The sequence below is a fragment of the Prionailurus bengalensis genome, chromosome C1 (genome assembly GCF_016509475.1).
Source record: "Prionailurus bengalensis isolate Pbe53 chromosome C1, Fcat_Pben_1.1_paternal_pri, whole genome shotgun sequence".
NCBI classification, from domain to species: Eukaryota; Metazoa; Chordata; class Mammalia; order Carnivora; family Felidae; genus Prionailurus; species Prionailurus bengalensis.
Genome location: NC_057345.1, coordinates 8,051,811 through 8,078,723, shown reverse-complemented (window position 1 = coordinate 8,078,723; position 26,913 = coordinate 8,051,811). Strand labels below are relative to the sequence as shown.

The following is a 26,913-nucleotide window of genomic DNA, read 5'->3' as shown; positions in this document are numbered from 1 at the left end:
CAAAGACGTCTCGGGAAGCGGTGTGTCCCCTGACCATTTGGAGAGCCGGAGTCTGCCCCTTTTAGCCTGCGGCCCCTCTTCCTCACGTGGCCAGCTCTGAATTTCAGCGTGGCACACCATCTGCCTGGGTAATGGAAACCATCCTCTGGCCCCCGACACTGGCAGACCTGCCAGGCGCTGAGCAGGAGGGAACATTGGATGCAGGAGTCGAAGAAGGGAGGAAAGGTTTTCCAAAGAATTTTAAGTGGTGGCGCTCTATCGTATTTTAAATCAGTATTTCCTGAAAGTTTAAAAACGCATTAAGAAATGCAGAGAATCAGGAGCTTTTAAAAATTCGAGTTATTTTCCTCCAGCAAATGTGCAAATATGCCTGGTCTTTCCGGCCCCATCAGGAAAGCAGCTCCCGGTCCGGTGGCCCGCGGCCCGCACTCCAGCGGACCGAGGCCTTGGCATCCTTGCAGGAGCTTTGGTCGGGGCCTCCTGCTGTCCCAAAGGATCTCCCCTGTCATCGCATCCCCACCTGCCGGGGCCCTGGTGGCCCCTGCGTCTGGGCAGGACGTGACGGGGCACGGGGACATGGCCCGCCTTCTGCTGTCAGGTTATCACAGGGTCACTCCATCAGTATGCCAAGGCACCTGTGTTCGCACCGCCACCCAAGCTGCCTCCAGATATGCTGAAGTTCTTTTCCACCAAAGCCAGGACATACGGTGACGGGGGAAGCATCTAGCACCTTAGGAAAGGCAGCATAGGGTTTAAAACGTGCAATTTTAATTTGCTCTCCAGCTCTCCATGCGCACAGCAGTCTTCTCTCTTTCCCACCTGGCAGGAGATCCAGGCCACCTGGTACGAGAAGCTGCACGAGTGGGAAGATGCGCTCGTGGCCTACGACAAGAAGATGGACACCAACAAGGACGACCCAGAGCTCATGCTGGGTCGCATGCGCTGCCTCGAGGCCTTGGGGGAATGGTGAGCCGCCGGGGACGTCCTCTCTGGGGTTTCGGATTTGGAGGGCTTCCCCCATGCAGAGTTCTCACCTAAGACACTCCTCTTTGTTTCACTGGGCATCTTCCCGGGGATCATCTAGACCTTGGGTGTTTGGAGGGTTTTTTTCAGACCTAGACTTTGTAAGTCCTCGAGGACGGGGCGGGCTTGGGTGAGCTGCTAGGATCTACACCTGCTCCTTCCCGTCTGCCTCTTGACCTTGACTATGCAGACCTCACGTTCTTACTGTGCAGCCTTTTCTTTATTAGTTCTTGCTAACGATTTTGGAAGAGAAGAACGAGTTACCGCCCTCTTCAGATGCTTCATCTATATTGAATGCTTACTACGTGCCCGGCACTCTGCCAGGCCCCAGACATAAAAGAGGCACAGAAAGTAAGGCCTCCCTCCATCAGGAGGCTCGTGAGACAAGCATATCGCAGATAGTCATTAAAGCCGGAGAGTACAGTGACGGTGGTCTGAGCAGACGACTTTAACCACCGGAGGGAGCAGGATGGCCTTGCCCTGCCCCCTGAAGGGAGGACTAAGACTGGGGGACACTGAAGGGGAATGGGGAGTTTAGCTGCAAACACTTGCCGAGGTCTTGGTCTGGGGATTTTTGGGGGGACATTGAAGGAAAAATGGTCCCTATTCTGTTTCCCAGCATCTAGTGCAGGTTTAAAAAAAAATTTTTTTTAATGTTTTTATTCATTTTTGAAGGAGAGAGAGAGAGAGAGAGACAGAGCATGAGCGGGGGAGGAGCAGAGAGAGAGGGAGACACAGAATCCAAAGCAGGCTCCAGGCGCTGAGCTGTCAGCACAGAGCCCGATGCGGGGCTCTAACCCATGAACTGTGAGATCATGACCTGAGCCGAAGCCAGATGCTCAACCGGCTGAGCCACCCAGGTGCCCCTGTGTGCAGTTTTTTTAAATAGTTGGAACAAAAGGCCACAGTACAGTGGTGAGATGCTATTTTTTTTAATGTTTATTTCTTATTTTGAGAGAGGGAGAGAGGGAGAGAATCCCAAGCAGGCTCCGCACTCTCAGCACAGAGTTCGACGTGGTGCTCAATCTCACGAACCGTGAGATCACAACCTGAGCCGAAATCAAGAGTCAGACACTGAACCGACTGAGCCCCCCAGGCATCACAATGCTGAAATACTGTAACAATAGTTTTAAATAGTTGAAATGCCATGCTGCTTCCCCACGAGTGGATTATCCAGACTTTCTCTGAGACAGGAGACCGGAGGGCCCCTATGTACCCATTCAGCCAGTAATTACTGAGCACCTATTCATGGCCAGTGTCTGTGCCAGGTCCCAAGGACGCAGCAGCGAACCAGGCGACACAGCCCCTGCCTTCCCAGAGCTCACAGGCCAGGTAACTGGGCTGCAGTAGTACAGAGTGAATACAGTAAAAAAGAGGAAGTGTAGGGGGCTGTGGGAAATAGAAGGGGCCCTGATCCAGGCGTAGAAGCGTTTGGAAGGCTTCCAGGAGGAAGTGATACCTACCTTGAACGTGTGTAGTGAGGAGTGAACCCAGTATGTTCAGTGTTCTGAAAGTTCGGTGTGGCTCGGAGGGTCAAGTGTGATGTGGAGAGGTAACAGGGGAGGCAGAAGAGGTTGCCAGGGGCCAGGTGGCGTGGGGTGGATACCACGTGAGGAATTAAGGCTACTGACCGGCCCTCCGAGGAGTTGGAGGGCCGTGACTGGCAGGTTTGCATTATACACAGAACCTTTCAGAGCAAATTAAGAGAGTGGATCGAAGGGAGACCAGAGAAGGGTTGGAAGGGTCTGTTCAGAGGCCACCCAAGGGGAGAAGGGGGAGAGGGAGGGGGCTGGATCCCAAGGTGTTTAGGAGGCGGTGTTGACAGGATTTGGAGTCTGATTAGGTGTGGAAGTGAGGTCGGAAGAAATTACGGTTTTAGCTTCCAGAATAAAGGGAAGCTGGAACACCCCCAGAGCTCCTCAGAGGTCAGATCAACCCAAAGCCTGAGGTTTCCCTGAAACCAGGCCTCCAAGGAGCCGTCTGGGGGAAGTTCCACAGGCCCGCACCCTCGCATTTGGATCTGCATTGGCAGCCTCTGTCCCTGAAGGACGTTTTTTGTTCTGTTTTGTTTTGTTTTGTTTTACTCTACGTTCTTGTAATCCGTTTTTATTTTTAAAGCATTGTATTTTTGAAAAGGTAAAATCCACCATGGTACAGAATCCACTAGTACAAAACAGTGACGGAGCTGTGCAAACCAAGTCTTCTCCCCGTCCCGCAGCCACCCAGACCCGCAGGCGCCGGGGCCGGGTCCTTGTGGAGACTCCCGGTGACGGTCCGCGTCGGTGCACCATGTACATTATGATGGCGAATTCTGCACACCTCTCTGCACCTTGTTTTTTCACTTAACGCGTGTAAGCCACTCTCCCGTCACTCCCTGAAGTGCTGTCTCGTTTTCTCGAGGGCCTCACGGTATTCCATTTTGTCATTATTAGGAAATCTCAGTCTGTCTAAATAGGCAAATTTAGATTGTTCTGCAATGTTAATACCTTGGGCAGTTTAAAGAATATTATTGGAGAAAAATCAAAGGAAGTCTTCTAAGAAGAACGCAGAAAGCTCTCCCACTACACACTTTCTGTACCTAATTATAGATATTCTTTGGCAAACGATGGCTATTTTTACTTCTTAATATAAAGTTATTACTGTATTCCTGAGACAAAAGATCTAATTGTACTGCATGAAAATTTAATGTCAATGATTTTAGCCTTAGGCATTGGATCACATATATGCAGATAATAGTCTAAAATTGCTTGAAATCGGTTTGTCTGGTTTAACCATTATTAGGGAGATTGAAATGTTATTATTTATTTCCATAATTAGCAGTCTCCTAATGAGTCGTTCACCTCAATAAATGAGGAAGCATAGCCTATCAAATCTGCCTCATTAGTTTGTACAACTAAGGTATTTTTTTGTTTTTCATGTCCGACAGGTATCCAAAACTGCTGTAGCCACCAGCCAAGTGTGGCTATTTAAAATTAAATAAAATTAATGATTCAAGTCACACTGGTCACATTTCAAGTACTCGGCCGCATGCAGCTGATGGCTGGTGCATTGGACAGTGCAGATCGGGAACATTTCCATCACTCTAGAAACCTTCTATTGGACGGTGCTGGTCTAAAGCAAGAGTAGTATGTTGAAAACTAGCCACGTTATTTCAAAAACAATTTTTTCCACTTTCAAATTGGTTATCATACAACCATGCTATTAAGAGAAAGATTAAAAAAAAAAAACAAAACAAGGTTTAAACATTCTTAAAATTCAACTCTAACCCATCAATTCCTAAAATGTTTTAGCGTCTCCATTTTGCCCTTGAATTTATATGTAAGTGTCACAGCCTAGCATCCAAGTCTTTTGTGTTGTGACCCCAGCCCGTTTCTCAGTGAACTTTACCTCCTAATCCGAGCTCTGGCCAAACCTTGCCCTTCAGACGCCACAGAATTTGTTTCCTCTGCGTTTGTCGACTCAGTTCCCTGAAGTGTACCCACTTCCTCCTCTGCTCCTTTTTCCACTTTTTGAAACCCTGCCCCCCTTTCAAAGTCCATCCGTACTGTTTCTTCCTCCTCAAGACCGTTTCCAGCCCCCTTCTCACTTTAGGAATTCGAGACGAGCACTCTCTTACGTTGGGTATGTAGGGGTAGCTTGGATGTATTGAAGAGGCTTTCGTTGTGATTCTGTCCAGTCCCCTGTGACACTCGGGGAAGCTGACACAGCCTGCCTGCGGGGTCCCAAGAGCTAAGTGATCCAGGTCTCCTGCCGTGGCGGGGCTGGGTCCCATTTGCCTCTGCTCTCTTGGATCCGTTCCAGTTCCACAATTACCTATAAAGTGTAAATGGCTGGTGATGCTGACCAGGGGATTTAGGAACGCGGCCGGCTGAAAGAGATTTTAAAAAGAGATGAATGAAGCAGAATCCTTTTCCTGATCACCTGCAGGGTTCTCACATGGTTTGTTCGGTCAGTTCTATCGAGCGTGCGATTTCTAAGCAGCTTTCGCTTCGAGTATGTATCCTGAACACGCCCGCAGAGGCGGCGTCAGCAGTGACCAGGGGTTACCAGTGAGCTAAGAACCTACCCCTTCCCCTTGCTCGTCTGCCCCAGGAAGCTAAGTGCAAGAGCTAGTCCCCCCAGCCCAGCCCCATGGCACACACAGCCACACCTGCTGCCAGGGTGAGTGTGAGTAAGCCCTCTCCCTAACTACTCCTTCCCAGGCCCTTGGGTCCTAGAGAACAGATTGCTCAGGAGCGAGATCAGAGGCCGTCAGCCACTTAGGTGTTCAAATGAAAGAACACTTTCCGAGCTTTCTGCCCCTGTGCTCAGTGGGAAGGTCAAAGTCTTGGAGGACAGGCGTTTTACCCAGTTCTCCCTGGAGTGCCGTGAGAGGTACCAGAAAAGAGATCGTACCGTTTGCCCCCCACACAGACTCATATTTTCTTATGTATTTGATTTTGTTCTCCCCTTGCCTTTGAGCGTTAAGATTCAGTGTATTCTGCATTTTTGTTTGTGACAAATGCTGATGGGAGAGGAACCCCCCTCTGTGTGTGCTGGCAGCTATTAACACGGCCACGGGTTGGAGGCGGTGCCCATGTCTGCCGTCGGGGGCCGCTGCTCCCTGCTGTGTCTTTTCAGGTAACAGTTCGTGGTGTTTCACACTGAACTCGCTCCCTGCCTCTAGATGAAAGGCACAGCTGGGTCCGCAGACCTACGGCACAGAGCTGGGTGGTCCTGACAAGACTGGAGGGTGCTGAGTTGCCTGTGGCCCCCAGCTATACAGATTTGAAATCTAGGGTTAGAAGAACCGTTCAGAGATCAGGTAGCTTCCTCCCCGACGTCTAGGCAGGACCCCAACAAAAATCTGCCGCTGAGTCCGTGATTCTCAGACACGGGGCCACAGTGTCAGTACCACCTAGAAACTTGTTAGACATGGACCTTCTTAGGCCCCAGTGCACGCCTCCTGAGTCAGGCTCGGGGAGTGACGCCCACCAATCTATTTGAAGGAGCCTCCGGGGGATTGTGATGCACAGACAGTTTGAGAACTGCTGCTCAAAGGTCGCCCCTTGCAGGGCCCAGTGGTGAAGGTTTTGGGGGTGGATGGCAGGAAGCCAACAGCGACCTCCATCCTGCTCCCGTCACCGAGCTTCAGTGAGTGCCCAGGGCACGGAGGCGGCCCACTCCCCTTCCTCCTCTTTTTGATCCTAGCTGTGTACTGAACTAGAATGTCGTGGCCCCGGCTCTCTTGATCGTGCGCCAGAGAAGTTAATGACGGCTGTGCCACTGTGCTGGATCACGGCCCTGAGCAGTTGTCCTAGCGGTGGTCGCTAGTCCGCTTCTCGGTGAGCTCAGCCTAGAGCCCTTCAGAACTGACTGGCTTCAGCATCCTTTACCACACACCGTGTAGCTCGTGTCCCACACAGCTTCTGATCTGGGCCACTTGGAACTTGTACCTTTTCTCTTGACTCCACTGCCAAGACCAAGTTAGAACATCCTAAAAAAAAAAAAAAAAAAATGCTGCAGCGTCTCTTTTGGAAAGCGTGAAGGATTAGAGTCTCCTAGCTGAGTCTTGAAGCTGACAGGAAAACAGAGGGTCCTGTCCGCCCACCAGCAAGGTTTGACATCCATTCATTCAGGAGGGGAACATGGGAAGGCAACGGTGTCAGGAGTCAACGGGACGTCTCGCTTCTCGAGAGGTCTTTTGCCCTCTTGGTGGATTGAAGTCTCTTGAGCACCATTCAGATCTCGGTATCTCATAGTCCTTCCCCACGCGAACGGCAGTTGTATAAAATCCGGGAACGAGCATCTGGGTTTCTGGTGGGCGTGACCACGGTTGAGCCTTCTTCCTCCTGTGCTGATGGATTTCAGTTGCGTCTCATTTCAGACCACAGCCGTTTGTATCACACTTTCAAGAGCCCGTTCTCCCTAAACCTTTGAGCCCAAGATGAATGTCCAGATGTCGCTGTGTCTCTTCAGATTGCTTTCTCTGTAGGCCCGCTAAGGGGAAAGAGCCCAAAATTCACTGGCCTAGGAAAGAAGCTACTTAGTATTTATGAAGGGGGCGGGATGCCCAGGACCTCTCCGATCCCAGAGTTAGACACAGTCCCCAGCCTCGATAAAGTCATCTGCCGACAAATGGTGAGCCACCAGGCCGTAGAAAGAAGTCACCGACCACTTCTCCTATATCTTAGGACCCAGGCAAGGGTGCTTTTTATTTGAAGGCTCCCGGTTCACGGCAGGCCCCAGCTCACCCAGGAGGCCAGAGAGGACGACGCACAGGTTGTAGAAGTGGTTTCGGGTAACACAGCTGTCTGGTTCTCTTCCTTCAGGGGGCAGCTCCACCAGCAGTGCTGTGAGAAGTGGACCCTGGTTAACGATGAGACCCAAGCCAAGATGGCCCGGATGGCCGCTGCAGCTGCCTGGGGCTTAGGTGAGGCTTCCCTCCCAGGCACCCCTGTCAGGGCAGGGAGGGGGTGGCTGGGGGCCCGCATTCAAAAATCAAGGCAGCTGTGGTTACAGGTAGAAACGCGAGGTCCACAGAAGTGTCAAAGAGCCTGTACCCACGTCTGTCTCTCCCACCCGTCCCTTCTACCTGATGACCGTGACTGACTTGGTAGACATGGGTAAAAATGGCCCTCGCCAGGGAAGCCAAGAAAACCAGCCAGCCAGCATCAAAACTGACATATTTAGTGAGGTTTTGTTTATTCTAAACAAATTACTGGTTTATTTTTCTCTCTTACGAATGATTAATCTAGAAGTAGAAATTTCCAACCCAGTGTCTGGCTCCATTGCCATTAGCCTCTCTCCATATCTTCCGCTTTGTGTGGGACCTCCATTTTCAAGTCCACCTCATGATCCAGGATGGCTGCTGGAGCTCCACCCATCATGTCTTTACCCCTAGCAGGAATAAAGAGAGAAGACAGCTGTCTGTCTCCTTTTATTTCTTAACTGTTATTCTAGAACTTTCCTAACACATATAAAAGTGAAGAGAATAGTATAACGAACTCCCATATGCCCTTACCTTCTCCAGCACTTATAAACATTTTCACAGTTCTGTATTTTCTGTTCTCCTCCTTGCTGCCTGATACCCCCCTTACTCCCTGAGTATTTTAAGGCAGAAATCTCCTTTCAGTCCCCACAGACAAGTGTAGATTTCTGACACTGGGCCCCAGCTGAGATTACCAATGTCTGGTCCAGAGATGTTCTCAATAAGCGGGGACAGAAGCCACAGGACGCCCCAAGTGAAAAGCTTCACCTGTGGAGTCCAGAGGAAGGTTACATAACCCTCTACCTCCATTCCATCCCTCTTGAGTCACGGAGCTTATATCCTTTCCATTCATGAGCTCTGGGCTGGATCCAGGACATTTTTCAAAAACAAAGTGCTTCCTGAGGAGTCATCGTTTGCCATTTGCTTTTGCCCAGAGGCACCGAGAATGAATGAGTCGATGGTCTGGAGTGAAAGGCAGGAAAATGCCTTGTAAAATCGGCTGCCCTGCAGTCTGCAGCTAATGAGGCTGATAGCGTTTCTGCAGATGGGCTTGGAAACGCTGGCATCTGATGCGTGCTCCCCCCCCCCCCCCCCCCCCCCCGTCAGGGGAAGTCAATGTCTCTTTCTGGATGTAGCCCTTTCCCCGGTCTGTGCCCTGATCCGGAGACCACTGTGCTATGGCCCAGCCCATCTTTCTGTTATAACAGAACCTCTTAAAATATTTATCTCCTCCCTCCTGAGGCACAGGTAGTGCCAGAGTGAGGCGGGCGAGCTCTTTGTCTAATCCTGCCCCCTGTCTGGGTAATGGCCTCTTTCAGTCGTTGAGGGGAAAATGTAATTTCCAATGTACCATTGAACTGCGAGCTGCTTTGCTAGTAGGGAAGAAAGCCATCCCGTGTCACCTAGGGAAGCCTGAGAGAGTCCTCTAGGTTAATGAGGTGCTACGTTAAAGCCTCTTGACAGGTAGGCTTTGCACTCACTGGGTGTCTCCCATCTTTCACGGAGCTCCCTGGGGCAGCAGTGGAGTCCTGTGTTTGGAAGACAGATGCGGCTTTGTTTGTTACACTGGCTTGCGCAACCCTGTAGGGTATAGAGTCTCTGCAGGATTTTGGTACATCAGGCACGAGCCCGTCTCGTTCGAACCCCAAGCTAAATGCAAGGTACAATGACAAGGCCAGTTTGAGCTGCTACCTTAGCATCCTAGCAAGCTGACCACCCTAATGCTTTCCTCTCTCTCTCTCCCTTTCTGTGTGTGTGTGTGTGTGTAGGTCAGTGGGACAGCATGGAGGAATATACCTGTATGATCCCTCGGGACACCCACGATGGGGCATTTTATAGAGCCGTGCTGGCACTGCATCAGGACCTCTTCTCCTTGGCGCAACAGGTAAAAGCCTACGTGTACTCAAACCGTCTAGCAAAGGAAAGGTAATTAGTCGTGCCCTGTCAGTGCCGAGGCACGCGGCCCCTGTGGAAATGGGCTAATGTCCTTCCGCTCTGGGGTTCGGCTCCGTGAGCACATCAGAATCTAGGCTTTGGAGCGTAAGACTCGCAAGAAGACTGCCAGCACATCAGCCAGGGCCACTTTCTGCTCTAAGCGGGACAGAGGTGTTCTGGAGTTTGCCATTTACGTGGTTCTGGAATTCGCTTCTCGGGTCAGCACTGCACCCTCTGATCGCTCTGCTTTAGCAGCGTGCCTTGTAGTACAGAAGGGCGGTGTGTCTCACCCGAGGAGGGTTTGGGAAGCAGCAGCCCCGTCTGCAGAGGTCAGTCTCCAGGTTCTTCAGCTGTTCAGGCGTGTCACATAGTGATGGTCTGGGAAAGGGAGCTCTGTATTTGAGAACCCTGTGCTGGCTCATGGGATAAAAGAACAAAGTGGTCACATCCTAACAGGCACCAGGCTGTCTTGGGTGAGGTGCTGGGGTAAATGACCCGAGCACCCAAGGGAGGGGGCACAGTAACGAAGCTCAAATATTCGAGAAAGGAAAAGCTCTGCATGCGGGGTCTTGAGTTGAGGAAACACAAGACTCAAAGCACAGTCCTGGGGCCATCCCCTGAGCTCGGGCTTACATGATGAGAACTGAGGCCTGGGCCGTCGTTTCACAGGCACAGAAGCGCCTGGGACATGGACAGGTCTGGACATTCCTCTGCCAGGAGCCACGGCACTCCTGCATGAGGACAAGACGCTTAGAAGCCAGTGATGGCCACCTGGAGCTACTAAGGGTGTGCACAGTTTAGTTTCACAAATACGTCCAGCAAGGAAAAGATGAAAGAAGGCAGGTCCGCAAGCTGTCGTCTTGAGACACGAGAACACAGCGATTCTTTCCTTTTTTTTTTTTTTTTTTTTTACACTTTTTCTTAATGTTTATCACTTATTTTTGAGAGAGACTGAGCACAAACAGGGGAGGGGCAGAGAGAGAGAGGGAGACACAGGATCCACAGCAGGCTCCGGGCTCCGAGCTGTCAGCACAGAACCCGATGTGGGGCTCGGACCCACGAGCTGTGAGATCATGACCTGAGCCGAGGTCGGACGCTCAACCGACTGGGCCACCCTGACGTCCTGAGAACACAGTGATTCTCAGCATACCTATTCCTTCCCTTGTTACCTAGGATTCGGGATGTTAAGCTTTTGGTTGCCATACGTTCTGTCTTTTCTGGGAAATTGGATAATGCTCTTCTTTAGCCTTGCAAATCTGGTAAAAGGCTTCTTTCCTTCTTCAGTGAACTTTTCTCTCCATCACTAGAATTTAAGTGAAACAGATAAGCTCCATCTAGTCAGGAAGCCTAAGACCACACTCGGCTCCCGAGCCCATGGCTCAGTTCCAGGCTTCTCTGTTTCTCTTCTAGTGTATCGACAAAGCCAGGGACCTGCTGGATGCAGAGCTAACCGCTATGGCAGGAGAGAGCTACAGTCGGGCATATGGGGTGAGTGTCGACCATTCTGCACAGTGTCGTTTTAAAGGCTCATGTCAGTTCTTTTATCAGCGCGGGCCAGTGAGGACTCACAGGCCGCTGAGAACATGCCTGTGTGTTCTCAGCAGATACCCTGTCGCCAGAAGGAATGATTGAAATGAATCCTGGCTGTGGATTGTTCATGCCGTATTAAGTTGGAATGTGATTTGCTTCCATCAGGCCATGGTTTCTTGCCACATGCTCTCCGAGCTGGAGGAGGTTATCCAGTACAAACTCGTCCCCGAGCGACGGGAGATCATCCGCCAGATCTGGTGGGAGAGACTGCAGGTGAGGCCGGTAGAAAGCCCCGGGGTAGCCCGCCCACTCTCCCTCCCCTGCTCTGGCTCGCCATGCGCTCCCTGCCTCCTCACAGAGGCTGGGGCTGCGTTCAAGGCAAAGCGCTCAAAGTCTGGGCACCTAAGCCCTTAGGTGTGAGAGAATGACCAATTCTCAGCCTCCTCTTACCCTTTTTGAGGAGTGCAAGAAAACGTCTTTAATAAGTGCCACTTCTAGACAACTTGCTGAGAATCTTAATCCCAGATTCAGTGGTTCTCCACTTCAGCTGCATGATAGAACGACCTGCAGAGATTTTCAAGTCCGGATACCTAGGCCGCTTCCCAGACTAAATAAATCCAAATTTCTGGGGACAGACCCAGGATCAGTATCTCTTCAGCCTCCCCAGATGTTTCCAGTGTGTGGCCCACACTGAGAACCACTGCTCTGAATCCACTTACTGGCCACCCACATCCAGCTTTTTAACCGGGGTTACCTGATGCTTCGATTGACCGACCCCTGCCGTGTACAGTTCCTCAGGCCATAGTCGTCCACAGTCTCTCTTCTGACTGAAGTTTCCCTCACGGAGGAACTTCTCCAAGTCCTGCATCAGTGTTTTCATTGTACATTCTGATCGTTTGAAGCGTGAGGAGCAGTCCGTTCCAGATGTGGGAGTCAGCAGTCTTAAGTGTTCTTGGAAAGGACAGCTCTCCCATTCCTTGCTTTGGTAGGAGGGCAAGTTCATTTGCAAAGGAGAAAGAGCCTTCACCGCTCCAGAAGCCACTCGTCCGTCGTCCCCCCCCCCCCCCCCGCCACGGTTTTAGACAGTTCCTCTTGGCCCCTCCATACCTATTTCCAGATTCTGCTCCAGGCCCCTCCTCAGTGGGCTGTGATAAAACCTTTTCACTCCAGGCTGCATTCCTGTCTGGGGAGCTTTGGGCACATTCCGCTGGCGAGGGGAGAGCAGGAGGCAAAGATCGTGTGTGAATGCGGTCACTTACGCTCTGCAGTGAGCACATGCAGTTCTTTCAGATGTTTTATTAGCAATTATGAAATGCCCAGTGAATGTTTTGACGGAAAATTGTCTGTTGGCCACCAGAAAAGAATTCCACAGAGCAAGCATTTCCCACCTGCCTTGGACACACCCCGGTTTTTTTTAAGTGTCTGTAATGGGGTAAAGAGTTTCCGCATCAGAGATCTGATGAATCTTTTGCCATTCTGACAAGGGAGACCTTGTCCAAATAGAGACCCGGACGGGGGTGGAGTAAATGAGTCTTGGAGAGGGGAAACCCGTGCTTGACTTTACCGTGTCCAAAACACTGTCGTCATCGGAGGCCTTCGTGACTTTCCTACCTTGAGACGGCAAGATGCTTTCTGGCTCACAGGGGGCCCGATCATTTCAGCATCTGGAAGAAACTAGCGGATGGTGAGAAGTTCCCAAAACAGTCACTCGATGTACTTTTTTCTGTTTTTATAACTTTCCAAATCACTGTTGCCACACTTAATGGGACGGAAAGACACGGTCCAAGGCCTGAAAATAAAGCATTAAGTTTGTGGCAGAAATTTGGCTCTCATGGATGGCTTGTCGTCAAAGCACTTGATAAGCCACCTTAGCTGGAAGGCTGCCATTTTGTGATCAGGTCATTTCCGTTGAGATCCCCCACCAGCATGAGAGCTGGGGAGCATGAGAGGTCCCCAGTGGGGGGCATGAGAGGTCAGCCTCATGTGCCTTGAGTTCTGCATTTAAGTTCACTCTGGATCCTGTTATACTTAAAAGCCTGTGGCCATTGCTGCTGGACTCTCAGAATCACCTCCATGGAGGGATGGTTCATTTGGTTCCATTTGCCTTTTGAATGGATGAATTCACCAAAGGAGTGACAGGTCTCAGGAGCTCTGCTCCCCTGCAGGTCTGTCTCTGAGCCTGACTTCTTACAGTGAGGAAGAGGAGAGGCCCGCTCTCCCTCAGAAGTTTTTGATATAAAATTAGCCTACCCCTTTTAATAATGATGAATTCATTCTATTTTTTTATTATTACTTTTATTTTTTTCAAGAGAGAGGGAGCCCAAGAGCATGAGTAGAGGAGGGGCAAAGAGAGAGAGGGAGACACAGAATCTGAAAGCAGGCTCCAGTCTCCAAGCTGTCAGCACAGAGCCCGACGCGGGGCTCGAGCTCGTGAGATCATGACCTGAGCCGAAGTCGGACGCATAATCGACTGAGCCACCCAGGTGCCCCCACTCTATTGTCATTAAAAGGAATGTATAGATGTGAACAAATGAGGCACTTTTCCTTCTCCGTGCAGTTTTTGCTCTGGGACAAATGAAAATGAAGAGGAAAGAATCTAGGCAAGTTTTCATGAAGGTTTAGGCGTCAATAAATAACTGGTCACAAGTCTGGTTCGGTTTTTCAGATTCCTCATCACCTTTCCTATCATCAATTGGGATTAATAACTTCAGGACTATTTATGCCACCAATTTATGAGCAACGTCATGTGAAATTTTAATTGTTTAAACTTCTTTTGTACTTAATTCATCTTTCAAATCTTGAATGATACATTTTTAAAAAGATTTTTTTATTTATTTATTTATTTTTGGGACAGAGAGAGACAGAGCATGAACGGGGGAGGGGCAGAGAGAGAGGGAGACACAGAATCGGAAACAGGCTCCAGGCTCCGAGCCATCAGCCCAGAGCCCGACGCGGGGCTCGAACTCACGGACCGCGAGATAGTGACCTGGCTGAAGTCGGACGCTTAACCGACTGTGCCACCCAGGCGCCCCAAAAAAGATTTTATCTTTAAGTAATCTCTACACCCAACGCAGGGCTTGAACTCATGACCCCGAGATCAAGAGTCACAAGCTTCTCCAACTGAGCCAACCAGGCGCCCCTGAATGATACATTTTTTTTTAATGTTTTTATTTATTATTTTTGAGACAGAGAGAGAGCACGAGCAGGGGAGGGGCAGAGAGAGAGGGAGACACAGAATCTGAAGCAGGCTCCAGGCTCTGAGCTGTCAGCACAGAGCCCGACGCGGGGCTCGAGCTCACGGACCACGAGACCGTGACCCGAGCCGAAGTCGGACGCTCAACCGACTGAGCCACCCAGGAGCCCCTGCATGATACATTTTAACATTGCGTTTGTCAGTGATAGTCCACTTCATCCAGAGAAACTGAAGCAAAAAAAACAAAAAAACAAAAAAAAACCTCAAAGTTAAAGATGCATTATTTACAATCCAGAAAAGCAGTTTAAATAATTTAACTCCTGTCACCCTCATCATAGCCCTATGAAGTTGGTACTGCCTTTACCCCCTTTTACCAGCTAAGTGACTTGCACAGCGTCACATCAACGGTAAGTGGCAGGGCCAGGATCCAAGCACCAGTCCATACTCCCCTCGTCCTCAGATTTTGAGAGGTTCCTAAGAAGTGTTTTGTTTTCTTGTTTTCTTCGCAGTACCCTTCCCTTGAGAAAGTTGAGGTTGTAAAAATGAGTTTCTTTTCTTTGGCTCAAGGTGGGTTTTCCTGTTGGCTTGTCGGGGATTAAGCGGCAGCAGGAGACCTACCTAACTCTCACCCCCGAATGTTCCAGGGCTGCCAGCGCATCGTGGAGGACTGGCAGAAAATCCTGATGGTGCGCTCCCTCGTGGTCAGCCCCCACGAGGACATGAGGACCTGGCTCAAGTATGCCAGCCTGTGTGGCAAGAGTGGCAGGCTGGTGAGTCACCCCCGCCACCAGGACAGGGTGGGAGGCTGAGGAGGGCCCGGCGCTCCCCGTCCCGTTCTGTTTATAACCTGACCTCTCTTGGTTTTAAGGCTCTTGCTCATAAGACCTTGGTGTTGCTCCTGGGAGTTGATCCGTCTCGGCAACTTGACCATCCTCTGCCAACAGTTCACCCTCAGGTGACCTACGCCTACATGAAAAACATGTGGAAGAGTGCTCGCAAGGTCTGTGTCCCGATTCTGTCCAGCAGTAGACCGAGTCGCTCCAGAATGCTCACTAATCGGCTTGTCACTGCCTCGGGGCCCAAAGGGGAACAGCATCCAAACCACCGTGTCAGGGAGTTAGCTCCTGGTAGGAAGCTATTTGGCCCGATTTCAAAAGTGAATCATATTCGAGGACGTGCACATATACAGTTGATCGAACCAATGAGTGTAATCAATTATATTACATAGAGCATGCTAGAACATAGAGAAAGCTGAATTTCTGCCGCCCGCCCCCCCACCCCCCAGGAGAAGGTGGGCTATTCAATACCGAAAGGGCAGCCTATCTGTGAGAGCACAGACGGGAAATTTCACAAGACCAGTTTGCGTTTTCAGACTTCTCGTCTCCTGTCCTATCATCGCTTGGGATTCAGAAGCAGCCACACTGAGTGTAATGTTGAATCCAGTCGGGAGCGTCACCTTGGAGCCAGCGTAGAATTCCTCTTACTTCAGTTACAGGCAGGGCCTTCCCTCGACAGGGAATTAGGTGCGGCTCCTGGCGGGGGCTTTGGTTTTATTTTTTTGAAACCGTCTTCCTGGATGATGGCGATGATTAACAAAAAGTTGGCCCCGGAGGCAAAATCAGCATCCGCTTTGGCTCCTCATCCTCCTTACCAGACAGAGAGGGCGTCCCAGCTCTCCCTCTCTCGCCACTGTGGTCCCCGCATTGGGACCCGTCGTGAGAGGGGTCAGCCGTGGCCGTGGAAAGATGCCATAACATAGCAGTCGTGTCTCAGTGGGAGGCATGCTTAGGGAAATCTAGGACTGTGTCTGGAAACTGCCTTCTTTTTGGATGGTCGACTCTGACGACGAACGCCGCCCAGAGTGGGATCGGGAGCCCTGGAGCCCAGCGCTGGTCTTTGACAGGGGTGCACTTCAGTCGTATCGACCCGAGCTGCATTCCCTACTCATATGGTCGGGGGTGGGGAAGGGGGGGGGGGTGTTTCCTCCTGTTGTTCATTGGGGTCTGGTTTGCTTTGGTGTGGTTGCAAGGCTCTGCAAGCTTCCCAGGCCAGAGCGGTTCCGATTCAAAGCCTGACCTCCTCCAGGCAGATGAGAAAAACAGAAGGTACTGGATCTGAATACAGTCCGGTTTCCTTCCTACGTGCAGCCTCCAAGTCTTTGAACGTCTTGCCGAAGGCAGGCAGCGGGAGCCTCTTGGCTGATGTCTCAACCAAGGAGTGGCTTCTTTCAACATGGGACCACAGCCCGGCTTCTCCACACATTACAGCCTCTTCTTGGGAGCCCACATTCTGGTGGGAGCCCATAAAATGACATGGATTAGAAATTGAGAAACCTCTTTCAAGTTAGGGGCTCGAACTTCAAGCCCAGAGCTAGAGATGTTCTGCCTTCGCAGACATTCGGGAGCTACTCAAAGAAAACCAAGTGCTTAGTAATAACTGTGCTGTTGAACAAGGTGCTTTTCTTCTCTGAGCTCTGCTTTCCTCCCACTAGAAACAATTCAGTAAACTTTCGTGTTCTGCCCTGCATAAGGCAGAAAGAGTTTGAGAAAAGCAACATCGGCTTTGCAGGAAGGCGTCGGGCAGTAGGTGAACGTACCGTGTTTTCCTAGGTGAGCTGCTTCCCGGAATCTAGAGACAGGCTGGTCCTTCCATGACATTTCGCTAAGCTGAGCTTGTCCGTCTTGCCCACAAACCACTCAGGCATCCAGGAGCCAAGAGTATGATGTGCAGCTTGAACTCTGGGCATGAGAGAAACCCCTTCCTCTGAGTGGCCGGTCCCTCATCTGTCAGAGAGAGAGAGAGAGAGAGAGAGAGAGAGAGAGAGAAAATCAGTTTTTCTCTCCTCGCTTCCCAGGGGCGGAGCCAAGAGGGATTTTAATAGAACATTTTCAATTCCTTGAAAATAAATTGCCTCCATACTACAGAGGAGAAGGATATAGATTCTCCCGAGTGGGATAAATTTACTTTACACTGAGCTTCAAATCCAAAGTAATACCCAGTCCTCCCCGGTTTGGGCAATTTATTTTTTGCTCAGTGCCTTGTTGAGCCTCCCCAAAAGTCTCTAACCTGTGTGTCTGGACTGTCAGTGACACAGAGCTCATGGGCTCCAAACAGCCCTGACCTCAGCGTTCCTGGTGTAGTTCTTACCTGATGGACACGCTCATCACACTGAGTTATCAGTCAGCCACCTTTCTCCCGATCTTTTTTTTTTTTTTAAAACGTTTATTTATTTTTGAGACAGAGAGAGACAGAGCATGAACGGGGGAGGGACAGACAGAGAGAGGGAGACACAAATCTGAAACAGGCTTCAGGCTCTGAGCTGTCGGCACAGAGCCCGACGCAGGGCTCGAACTCACGGACCGTGAGATCATGACCTGAGCCGAAGTCGGCCGCTTAACCGACTGAGCCATCCAGGAGCCCCCCGATTGATCTTTTTACTGCTGCCTCTCAATTCTTTTTTTTTTTTCTTCTTCTTCTTTTTAATCAGCTCTAAGTCTGGTCAGTGCAGTTTCTTGTAGAAAAACTAAAAGAACACTTATCACTTCCCAGGTGTGGGATGCTAACGTAGTTCATTTTTCAAAGCCAGTGGTGAGTAATGGGACCCTATGAAGGCAGCTAACTGTCTGAGGGGGACAGTTGTCTTGTTAACTGTTGAACATGTGTGTCTGCAATGTCCCCCCGCACGGATTAGCTGCCTGATAAATCGTTTGTCACGTCATTCTGGCTCTGGGGTGAGCCCATCCCGTTGATGCCAATTAATTCCTTACGTTGAAAAGTGTCTGAGGTTGGTCTCTGCCTCCAAGCCAGGGAGTTTTATTTTTCCTTCAAGACTGTCACTGCTGACCTGCTTCTGTGTTTTAAAAACACGGAAGAAGACCGCTCTGACCTTATTTATTTAAAACGTTAGCTTTTCCCGCCCCCCCCCCCACAGGAAAGGACTCGTAGCCTGTTTTTCACATCCTCTCGCATAACGTTTCCCCTCACTGTGTTGGTGGGTTTAGATTCCACCATTTTTTTCCGTCGGAACGTTTGTGTCCATATGCTCTGTCTCCACCCGTGAAGCCCTTTGAAGAGCATATGGACCCCATTTATGTATTTATTTATTTTGAGAGGGAGAGAAAGAGCGAGGGGCAGAGCGAGAGGGAGGGAAAGAACCGCAAGCATGCTCCATGCCACCGCCGGTGCAGAGCCGGGCACGGGGCTTGAAGTCACGGCCCGTGAGCTCACGACCTGAGCCGAAACCAAGAGTCGGACGCTTAACCGACTGAGCCACCCAGGCGCCCCTGGACCCCGTTTATTAAGATACTGGTGTGTGTGGACATGTGGGCTTCTACAGACGGCTTGTAACTTATTCCCAGGTCTCTGGCTCCGTGTCTCCCTCCACTCTTCCCTCACTCGGCATCCCGTTCCTAGCCCAGGTGCCTTGTTGGTATAAAACCCCGTGATGTAAATAGATCTGACTGAGGCTGCTGTGAGCATTTTGCTCCTAAGCTACCCCATTCAACTGGACGTCTGCTCGGCCGGTGTCTCCCTCCACCCCCCGCTTCACCTGCACGTTTGAGGGGCTTCTACGCCACCTCTGTATTCTCAGTCGGGCACTGAGGGTTCTGTCGGGGTTTTTAAACCACGGTTTTTGCCCCGCTGGAGTGTCCCAAGGCACCAGAGTGTTTTAAACAAAACTAAAGTTTTACGGGCCCCAAATAGCTCCCCATAAGCCTGGTTTGCCCCGGGGCAGTGTGTTGATAGCGAAATAAGCGGTCGTTTCAGATTACCTCATATGAATTGTTATTTTGGGGTAACCGGGCCGTAGCTTTTCCCAGACTTAGGAAAATAGTACTGCAGTTAACCAAGGGGAGCTAAGGCTCGAGGTGGAAAACTACGAATCTTTTTGAAAAGCCTGACCATCTCCCAGCATCACACCCTGCTCCCCTGACCTTGGGGGACCCTTCGCCACCGCCCCGGGGTGTCCCCCTGGGAGGGGCGGTTGGCTCACGCGCCCGTTTGATGGACAGGAGTCTCTTGCCCCTGAGGCTGGGCCCCAACCAAGCAGCTCCCTGTGCCTGTGTCCTGCTCCAGATCGATGCCTTCCAGCACATGCAGCACTTCGTGCAGACCATGCAGCAGCAAGCCCAGCACGCCATCGCCAGCGAGGACCAGCAGCACAAGCAGGAGCTGCACAAGCTCATGGCCAGGTGAGGCCCTCCGGGCCAGGGCCGGTCGTGCTCCGGTCCTACCAACGCCAGCCGCCTCTGCAGCACGGGGGGAGGAGCACTCAGGGCTCCGTGGGCCACTAGTTGCTGACCCGGCTCTCACCTCTTCCAGTAGGGACCCCAGGCGGCCATCGAATCATGCCGCTCCAGAGCCCCTGCTGCTGTTTTCCCAGGATTCAGCAGCCCGAGAGCATCCACGTGCTGTGGTCCTCCCTCCTGGTGTCTGGCTTTAGAGTTAGACTCCTTATCGCTTCTCGGCCTCTCGGCTAAGATCAAGTGTAGAGTTAGACTCCTCGTTTGCAAACGCCAGATACGCCGCTACCTTGCTGTGTGACTTCAGATGCATGACTTAACCGCTCTGTGCCTCAGTTTCCCCACCATTTATAAAGGGGGTAACGAGAGCTCCTATTTGTGAGGGTGGTATGAGGTGATATGAGGGTTAATAGAACAAACTTGGCAACGATTTAGAGCCGTACCTGGAATGGAGTAGCAATCAGTTAATGTTGGCTCTTAATGTTATTAGTATATGTGTAATATTTTGATATGTATTGTATCATTCATTATAAATGGAGGAGAAGGGAGAAGTGAGGGGGAAGCCAGGAGCAGTCGATCAGGAAAGTTACTCAACAGCCAACTCCCACCAAACACTGACATGGGGGTGGACAGGTCCATACAGACCTGCCCATCCCAGGTACTGGTTTATGCTAGCATTGAAGGACACGTCAAGGGGAAGAGACGATACGTAAAATACGCATCCCCGAAGCCCTTTTTTTTCCCTCCTGTGCGATTGAGAATTCTATGGTTCCACCACGTCGCTTCCCGAGAGCAAGCATGACTGTCCGGGAGGCTTTCGTGCCCCCCTGACACAGTTGTCCTCCCTGGTGGAGGTGGAGGGCGAGGGCTGGTGTGCGGGCACGGCGACACGGGGGCCTGTTTCTCTGTTTCCAGGTGTTTCCTGAAACTCGGGGAGTGGCAGCTGAACCTGCAGGGCATCAATGAGAGCACCATCCCCAAAGTGCTGCAGTACTACAGCGCCGCCACGGAGCACGACCGCGGCTGGTACAAGGTAACCGCGGCCCGGGCCGTGTCCCAGCCCCGCCTCCTCCGGGGCAGAGCCCGGCTCCCGGCATCCCGAGCGTTTGTGCTTTACGGCAGAGCCTCATGGTGCCGGTCCGATTCTGGGCATTTGCTTGTTGGACTGCCAGAGGCCCCTTACGAGCTTAATCGATACAGAAAGATTGATCGAATCTTTTATCTGTGAGATACTTTACTGCACCGTTATTACGTGTGTGGCTCTGGGGAATGCTGTTGTCTTCTAGAATCTTAGCGGATTGTTTTCCTACGAGCATCTGGACACACAGTTCATCTCTGGAACTCTGTCTTCCCTTGGGTCATCCGCTCCTTCCCGGCTTCTTCCTGATTTCCATCCCTGCCTGGTCCTCATCTAAGAACTTGACTTTCTCTTATTTGTATTGGAAAGCTCTGGGTAACATCCTGTTACGGCATAGGAGACTTTTCAGGAAGATAAACAAAATTAGAAAATGTATCAAAGATGTGGTTGACCGGTAGAGGAGGGATTTTTGGAAGGACACATCTTTGAGGAGAGCACATACCCTGAGTTTTTAGACCTTCCTCAGGGACCTCCTGGTAATGGCCGCATGGTGTAACAGATGTCATCATTTCTTTCCAGTATTTCTTTAACTTGTTGATACTTTGTGATTTAATCCCTCTGGGATCAAAAGGCGCATCTGAAGACACAGAAGCATCCACAGTAAAAATCTTATCCTGATTTAAGCATGCTTCATACTGATCGGAAAAATGCCTGTTTCGTGGTAGCAGCAGTAATTTATCTAGAACAGCTTCAGTCCTACACTGGAAAATATAGCCAGTAAACCCTTGACTAGCCAGAACCTTACCAATTAGAACTATCTCCTAACCAGATTAGAAAAGAAACAAGTCATCAGGGGGAAAAAACGGACTCCAGGAATTTAAGTTTTTCCCTCGTATGAGTCCTTTGGGGTCTGTGCTGTCTTACTGCCCATGGTGTGGTCCCATCGGTGTGCAAAGACTGGTTCCGTGTTGCTCACCGCGTCCCCTGGCTCAGTGCCCATCATGCAGTGGATATAGAGGAGTGATCTGTTGACTAAATGAAGGTATTGGGAAACTGAGCTTGGGTCATTGTAGAATTGTTACTCATCAAATAAAGGTCAATTGTGGTCAACCTACTCTGCTTAGGTGGAAAAATGGAGACATTTATGTTAAAGAAAGGTTTCTAGCAAGGGATGCAAAGGAACTACCTGATTATCCAGAAAGTCCAACTCTTAGTGGATTATTTGATGCCCTGCCCCCACTGCAAACTCACTCACAAGGCCCCCAAATCAAAGCGTGCCTCCTGCTGTCTACACCAGGCAGTGCTGTACCGTCCTTGAACATGGCACGGGGCGGATAGTTCGTCCTTTACCAAAATAAGCACCAAAGGCTTCTCCCAGCAAACGTCATGGCGCATGGGCTCTCTGACAGGCCGCACGCCCTGGCCGGATGGGAGAGCTGGATGGCGGAATGCCGGCTCCCATACGTGCTCTTGATGTGCTCCCCTTCCCACTGGCCTGGAACCTGGTCAAGACTTGCACCACTAAGTCTCTGCTGTCTTAAATAAGCTGTTTCATATACCGGCTGCCAAGGGAATCTTTCAAACCTAGAATGAAATGGGACCTCCTTGACCTAATATGTCAACCCGTCCATAATCTGACCCCGCTGCTTCTCTAACCCTCCCCTCACCGTCCTCCTGCGTACCTGCACTCCAATCAGGTCTGTTTGTTTCCTGTGAATCGCCCTATGCTGGCCACCCCGCATCTTCTCCCTGACCTCCCCAGGTCAGGAAGTCCCTGCTGCTGGCCTCTTGTCCCTGCCTTGTCTGTTGAAGGCTGCTCTTCAAGCCCTCCCCTAAATCCCTCCCCTCTGTGAAGCTTGCCCTGGCCTGCCCACTGCCCGTCTCTCCTTGCCACCACCCCCCCGACGTTCGCCTGTCGTTGGGTTGCTGGGCCCCTCACCAGACCAGAAGCGCCCTGAGGTGAGGACCCGGCTTGCCTCTCCTGGAGCGCCCCTCCCCCGCAGCACTCGCCACAGTGCTGGTACAGTAAGGGCCCCACAAAATGAAGGAATCGGGCTGCGTCTAGTAAAAGGCCCCCTGCCCCAGTGTTTCAGTGAAGTGCAGTTTTGCTCTGCTGGCCACTGAGAGGGAAGGGCAGCCCCTTGGCACTCAGGCCTCCTCATCCTCGACTCTCGCCACACCCAGGCCTGGCACGCGTGGGCAGTGATGAACTTCGAAGCTGTGCTGCACTACAAACATCAGAACCAAGCCCGCGACGAGAAGAAGAAGCTGCGTCACGCCAGCGGGGCCAACGTCACCAGCACGACCACTGCCGCCACCACAGCGGCCACCGCCACCGCCACGGCCACCAGCACCGAGGGCAGCAACAGCGAGAGTGAGGCCGAGAGCACCGAGAACAGCCCCACCCCGTCCCCTCTGCAGAAGAAGGTCACTGAGGTACCCTTCCCTTCCTCCCTCACCGAGGACAGACCCAGGCAGCAGGCGCTCTGAGGAGTGGGGTGTTGTCAGGGCCCTCACGAACCCTAGACGATGTTGCTCATTTGCCATCCGCCATTGTTTGAGACGGTGCCCTTGTGCTCGTATTTGTATTTGAGGCGTTGCTATGGCCCCAGAGCTGAAGATTGAGTTTCTTGTCGTTCTTCCCATGAGAATGAGCTCATTCCCTGAAAGCCCTGCACCTGCGCGCGTGGGTGGCCGTGCACATCTGCGGGTCCACTTGAGGACAGAGGCTGACGGGATCCGTCCTCTGCCTTCGCCTTTCCCCCCCCGCGCCCCGCCTCCCCCCAGGCTGTCAGTTCAGAGAGCAGCGTGTTCAGACTCTGCGCCCCTCCTCCTGCCACCCTGCTCAGGAAGCCACCGTTAGCCCAAGATGATAGCGATTGTGACACAGTTGCCATTTATTGAGTGCTTGCTGTGTGCAGGTACTAGTCCAGAGGCTCGTCATGCATTAACTGATTTAACTTGGTAACCACTCCTTGAGGTAGATACTGTTGGGATGCTGCTAGGCCCCTCTTACGGATGGGAACACTAAGGCGAGAATGTGTGTTCCAACAGGATTTGTCCAAAACCCTCTTGATGTACACCGTCCCTGCCGTCCAGGGCTTCTTCCGTTCTATCTCCTTGTCACGAGGCAACAACCTCCAGGACACGCTGAGGTATCAAAGGGCGGGCCCTGCTAGGCTGCGTGAGCCTCTGCGGGACACGGAATGACACGGAGGTCCCCTCCCCCGCCCCACCCTGATGGGTGTGTCCAAGGGGAACTGCTGACAGGCCTCCCCCCCTCAGGAGGAGGAGTGGCCTGGGAGCACTCCGTGTGCTGTGTTCTGTAGGGAGAAAGCCCGAGTGCCGAAATGCCCTCGGCTTTTAGAGGCCACTTAGGAAGTCCTAAACATGGCACAGACCGGCCAGTCCGGAGACCATAGGTGACAAGGGGCAGCTAAGTCCCACATTTAGCCCATTGACACTGTTCTACAGGTGATTTTCTATACGTGCAAAGATTATCCGTGATTAGCCCTGGGCTCATCTGTCTGATTTCCGAGCTTGCACCGTGCCGATCCCTCTGGGATTTTATCTGGGATAAAATAAGCATTCACTTGGGATGCCCCTCCTCGTGTGAGCCCAGTTCTAAACGGCCATCACCACCCACCCTCCCAGGCGGTCCCGAGACCAAACACTGGGGAGCCACCGATTTGAGGCCCTGCCAGTTAATTCTTTTCTCAAGAGCCTTGAAGATTAAAGCACACACACACACAAGCTGGGAGACTAAGTTTTCTGTGACTTTCTCATGTTTTGTTTCCAGAGTCCTCACCCTGTGGTTTGATTACGGTCACTGGCCCGACGTAAACGAAGCCTTGGTGGAGGGGGTGAAGGCGATCCAGATTGACACGTGGTTACAGGTAAGGCAGGGTCGGACTCACTCCTGGTCTGCCTCCTCCCGGAGTCGCGCGTGTTCAGTCAACAGTGGTAAAGAGGTAGGGGTCGAGCCATAGTTTCTTTAGTTTCTCCCAGAGGACTGAAGGGAACGAACCGTTTCAGAGCTTCCCAGCATCTACCGTGACAAGTTGTAAGAGCTGGTCGTTGCCCAGGAGAATAACTAGTTGTTTCTGTGTCTCACGTGCTGCATTCCGGGTCTTTCTGAATACCAGGTCATACCTCAGCTCATTGCAAGAATTGATACGCCCAGGCCCCTGGTGGGACGCCTCATCCACCAGCTTCTCACCGACATTGGCCGGTACCACCCCCAGGTACGTGGGCGCCTGGGCGGTTTCTCCTCTTACAGCTGGCCTTTTGACCTGGTGCTCAGCCTCTCCCAAAGCTGCTCTAGAGACGCAAGTGCAGGAACTGGGAGCCAGGCATCCCACCCGTCCAGCTGGAGGTCCCAGGCCCGGGGCCTTCCCGAAGACAAAGAGCCCCCCACCCACCCCGAGACTGAGCAGCGCCCCCGCCTGGTGGACTCACAGGAGCGCTGTCAGCCATTTCTCTTGTGTTCCTGAAAGTCAGAGTTTGCGAATGTTCCTTCTGTGTCTGCCTCAGGCCCTCATCTATCCCCTGACCGTGGCCTCCAAGTCCACCACCACGGCCCGCCACAACGCAGCCAACAAGATTCTGAAGAACATGTGTGAGCACAGTAACACCCTGGTCCAGCAGGCCATGATGGTGAGTCAGGAGTCCGTGTGGGCCTTCGTGGACCCCACCACCTAGCCAGAGGTCTTGAGGGAGATGGTTTCTTCCTCACGACAGTGCTGCTGAAAGGAGCACCTCCTGTCTCTCCAAGACATGCCTTTTTTTTTTTTTTTTTTTTTTTTTTTTTTAAGAGAGGGCGAGAACATGAGCAGGGGAGGGGCAGAGAGGGAGAAAGAGAATCTCAGGCAGGCTCCGCACTCAGCATGGAGCCCAAGGCAGGGCTTCGTGACCCGAGCCAAGGTCAACAGTCAGACGCTCAACCAACTGAGCCACCCAGGCACCCCCAAGACAGGCCTTTCCGAGGTTAGCTCATCCTCGGCGCTTGTCTCTTTCCCCTCTTTGGTCCAGGTGAGTGAGGAACTGATCCGCGTGGCCATCCTCTGGCACGAGATGTGGCACGAAGGCCTGGAAGAAGCGTCTCGTTTATACTTTGGGGAGAGGAACGTGAAAGGCATGTTTGAGGTGTTGGAGCCCCTGCATGCTATGATGGAACGGGGCCCCCAGACTCTGAAGGAAACGTCTTTTAATCAGGTATGGGATAAGAAAGTGCGACACGACGTGACCCAAAGCCGCTACCAGACCCCTTTCCCTCTGGCCTTTCTGCTGACTTGAATACAGTGTTCTCCGAACTGAGGTCACAATATAAAAACACCAGCACAGTTTAGTTGTCACTAACTTATGGGAACCCTCCCCAGATTTTAACCAGAAAACCACAAGATTCTTCCCGAGGTCATCTTGCCTCTCCTCTGACCTTACTTTGCCCATAAGCCGTCCTGGGATTGGGGCCTCCAGGACCAGAGAGCTACGCCTTGCCAGGGGCCGGAGCCATCCGGCCATAGCGTGTGCCCGAGCAGCTCCGCTGTCTGGGCTTGGGGGTTCAGCCCACGGCCTAGTCCGCACCTTGACAGCTCGCATCCCTCCCCCGCTTCCCCGCTCAGGCATATGGGCGAGACTTAATGGAGGCCCAAGAGTGGTGCAGGAAGTACATGAAATCGGGAAACGTGAAGGACCTCACTCAAGCCTGGGACCTCTACTACCACGTGTTCAGACGAATCTCAAAGCAGCTGCCTCAGGTGGGTCTCCAGGTTCTGGCGGGGTGAACTGTCAGTAGAGTCCTGTGTGTCTTACTTTTTATGAACATTCTAACGCTAACTCTGAAGCATCTGGTTACACTTCTGTCTGCAGACAAGTCATTGCTATCAGCAGTCCGTTGAAAACTACCTAAATGGCATTGAAATTCCTCCCTGGAGGTAGAAAACTAAATCCTGTGGTTAATTATTTACAGCTCACATCCTTAGAACTGCAGTATGTTTCCCCCAAACTTCTGATGTGCCGGGACCTTGAATTGGCCGTGCCGGGAACATACGACCCCCACCAGCCGATCATCCGCATTCAGTCCATAGCGCCGTCTCTACAGGTCATCACCTCCAAGCAGCGGCCCCGGAAGTTGACCCTCATGGGTAAGGACCCCTGTGCTCCCGCCACCTGCGTCTCCCTCCCACCCTGGCCGAACCCCTCCCCTTTTCTGAAATTACCACTTACCGTTCACACCACCCATCTTTCATATGCGACACCTCGCTCCTGCTTATTGAGGGAGAAACCGAGGGCAAGCGGGCTCCTTATTACGTCCTCCTCAGGACTCCCACTGCGTTCATGTCACGTGCTCGCTTACCTGAAGCCAGACGGCCCTGCAGCGGGACAGGTGGAGGGAACCGTAAAGGTGTTCAGCGTGGGGACGTGGGGGTGGGGGGGGCTGTAG

The 26,913-nt window shown here is 51.9% G+C and overlaps 1 protein-coding gene across 3 annotated transcripts in view; it reads left to right on the top strand.

Annotated features, from left to right (window-relative positions):
* MTOR (mechanistic target of rapamycin kinase) overlaps positions 1–26,913 on the top strand; it is a 135,218-nt gene that overhangs the window by 93,349 nt on the left and 14,956 nt on the right. For all 3 annotated transcript variants that reach the window (XM_043573739.1, XM_043573742.1, XM_043573740.1), the window contains 17 exons: positions 827–966; positions 7,335–7,435; positions 9,262–9,377; positions 10,838–10,915; positions 11,123–11,230; positions 14,795–14,920; positions 15,019–15,150; positions 19,227–19,342; positions 20,309–20,426; positions 22,656–22,907; positions 23,526–23,626; positions 24,271–24,367; positions 24,617–24,715; positions 25,005–25,127; positions 25,503–25,685; positions 26,093–26,227; positions 26,440–26,614. In XM_043573739.1, the coding sequence (XP_043429674.1) occupies positions 827–966; positions 7,335–7,435; positions 9,262–9,377; positions 10,838–10,915; positions 11,123–11,230; positions 14,795–14,920; positions 15,019–15,150; positions 19,227–19,342; positions 20,309–20,426; positions 22,656–22,907; positions 23,526–23,626; positions 24,271–24,367; positions 24,617–24,715; positions 25,005–25,127; positions 25,503–25,685; positions 26,093–26,227; positions 26,440–26,614 (2,200 nt within the window). The remainder of the gene's footprint in view (positions 1–826; positions 967–7,334; positions 7,436–9,261; positions 9,378–10,837; positions 10,916–11,122; positions 11,231–14,794; positions 14,921–15,018; positions 15,151–19,226; positions 19,343–20,308; positions 20,427–22,655; positions 22,908–23,525; positions 23,627–24,270; positions 24,368–24,616; positions 24,716–25,004; positions 25,128–25,502; positions 25,686–26,092; positions 26,228–26,439; positions 26,615–26,913) is intronic.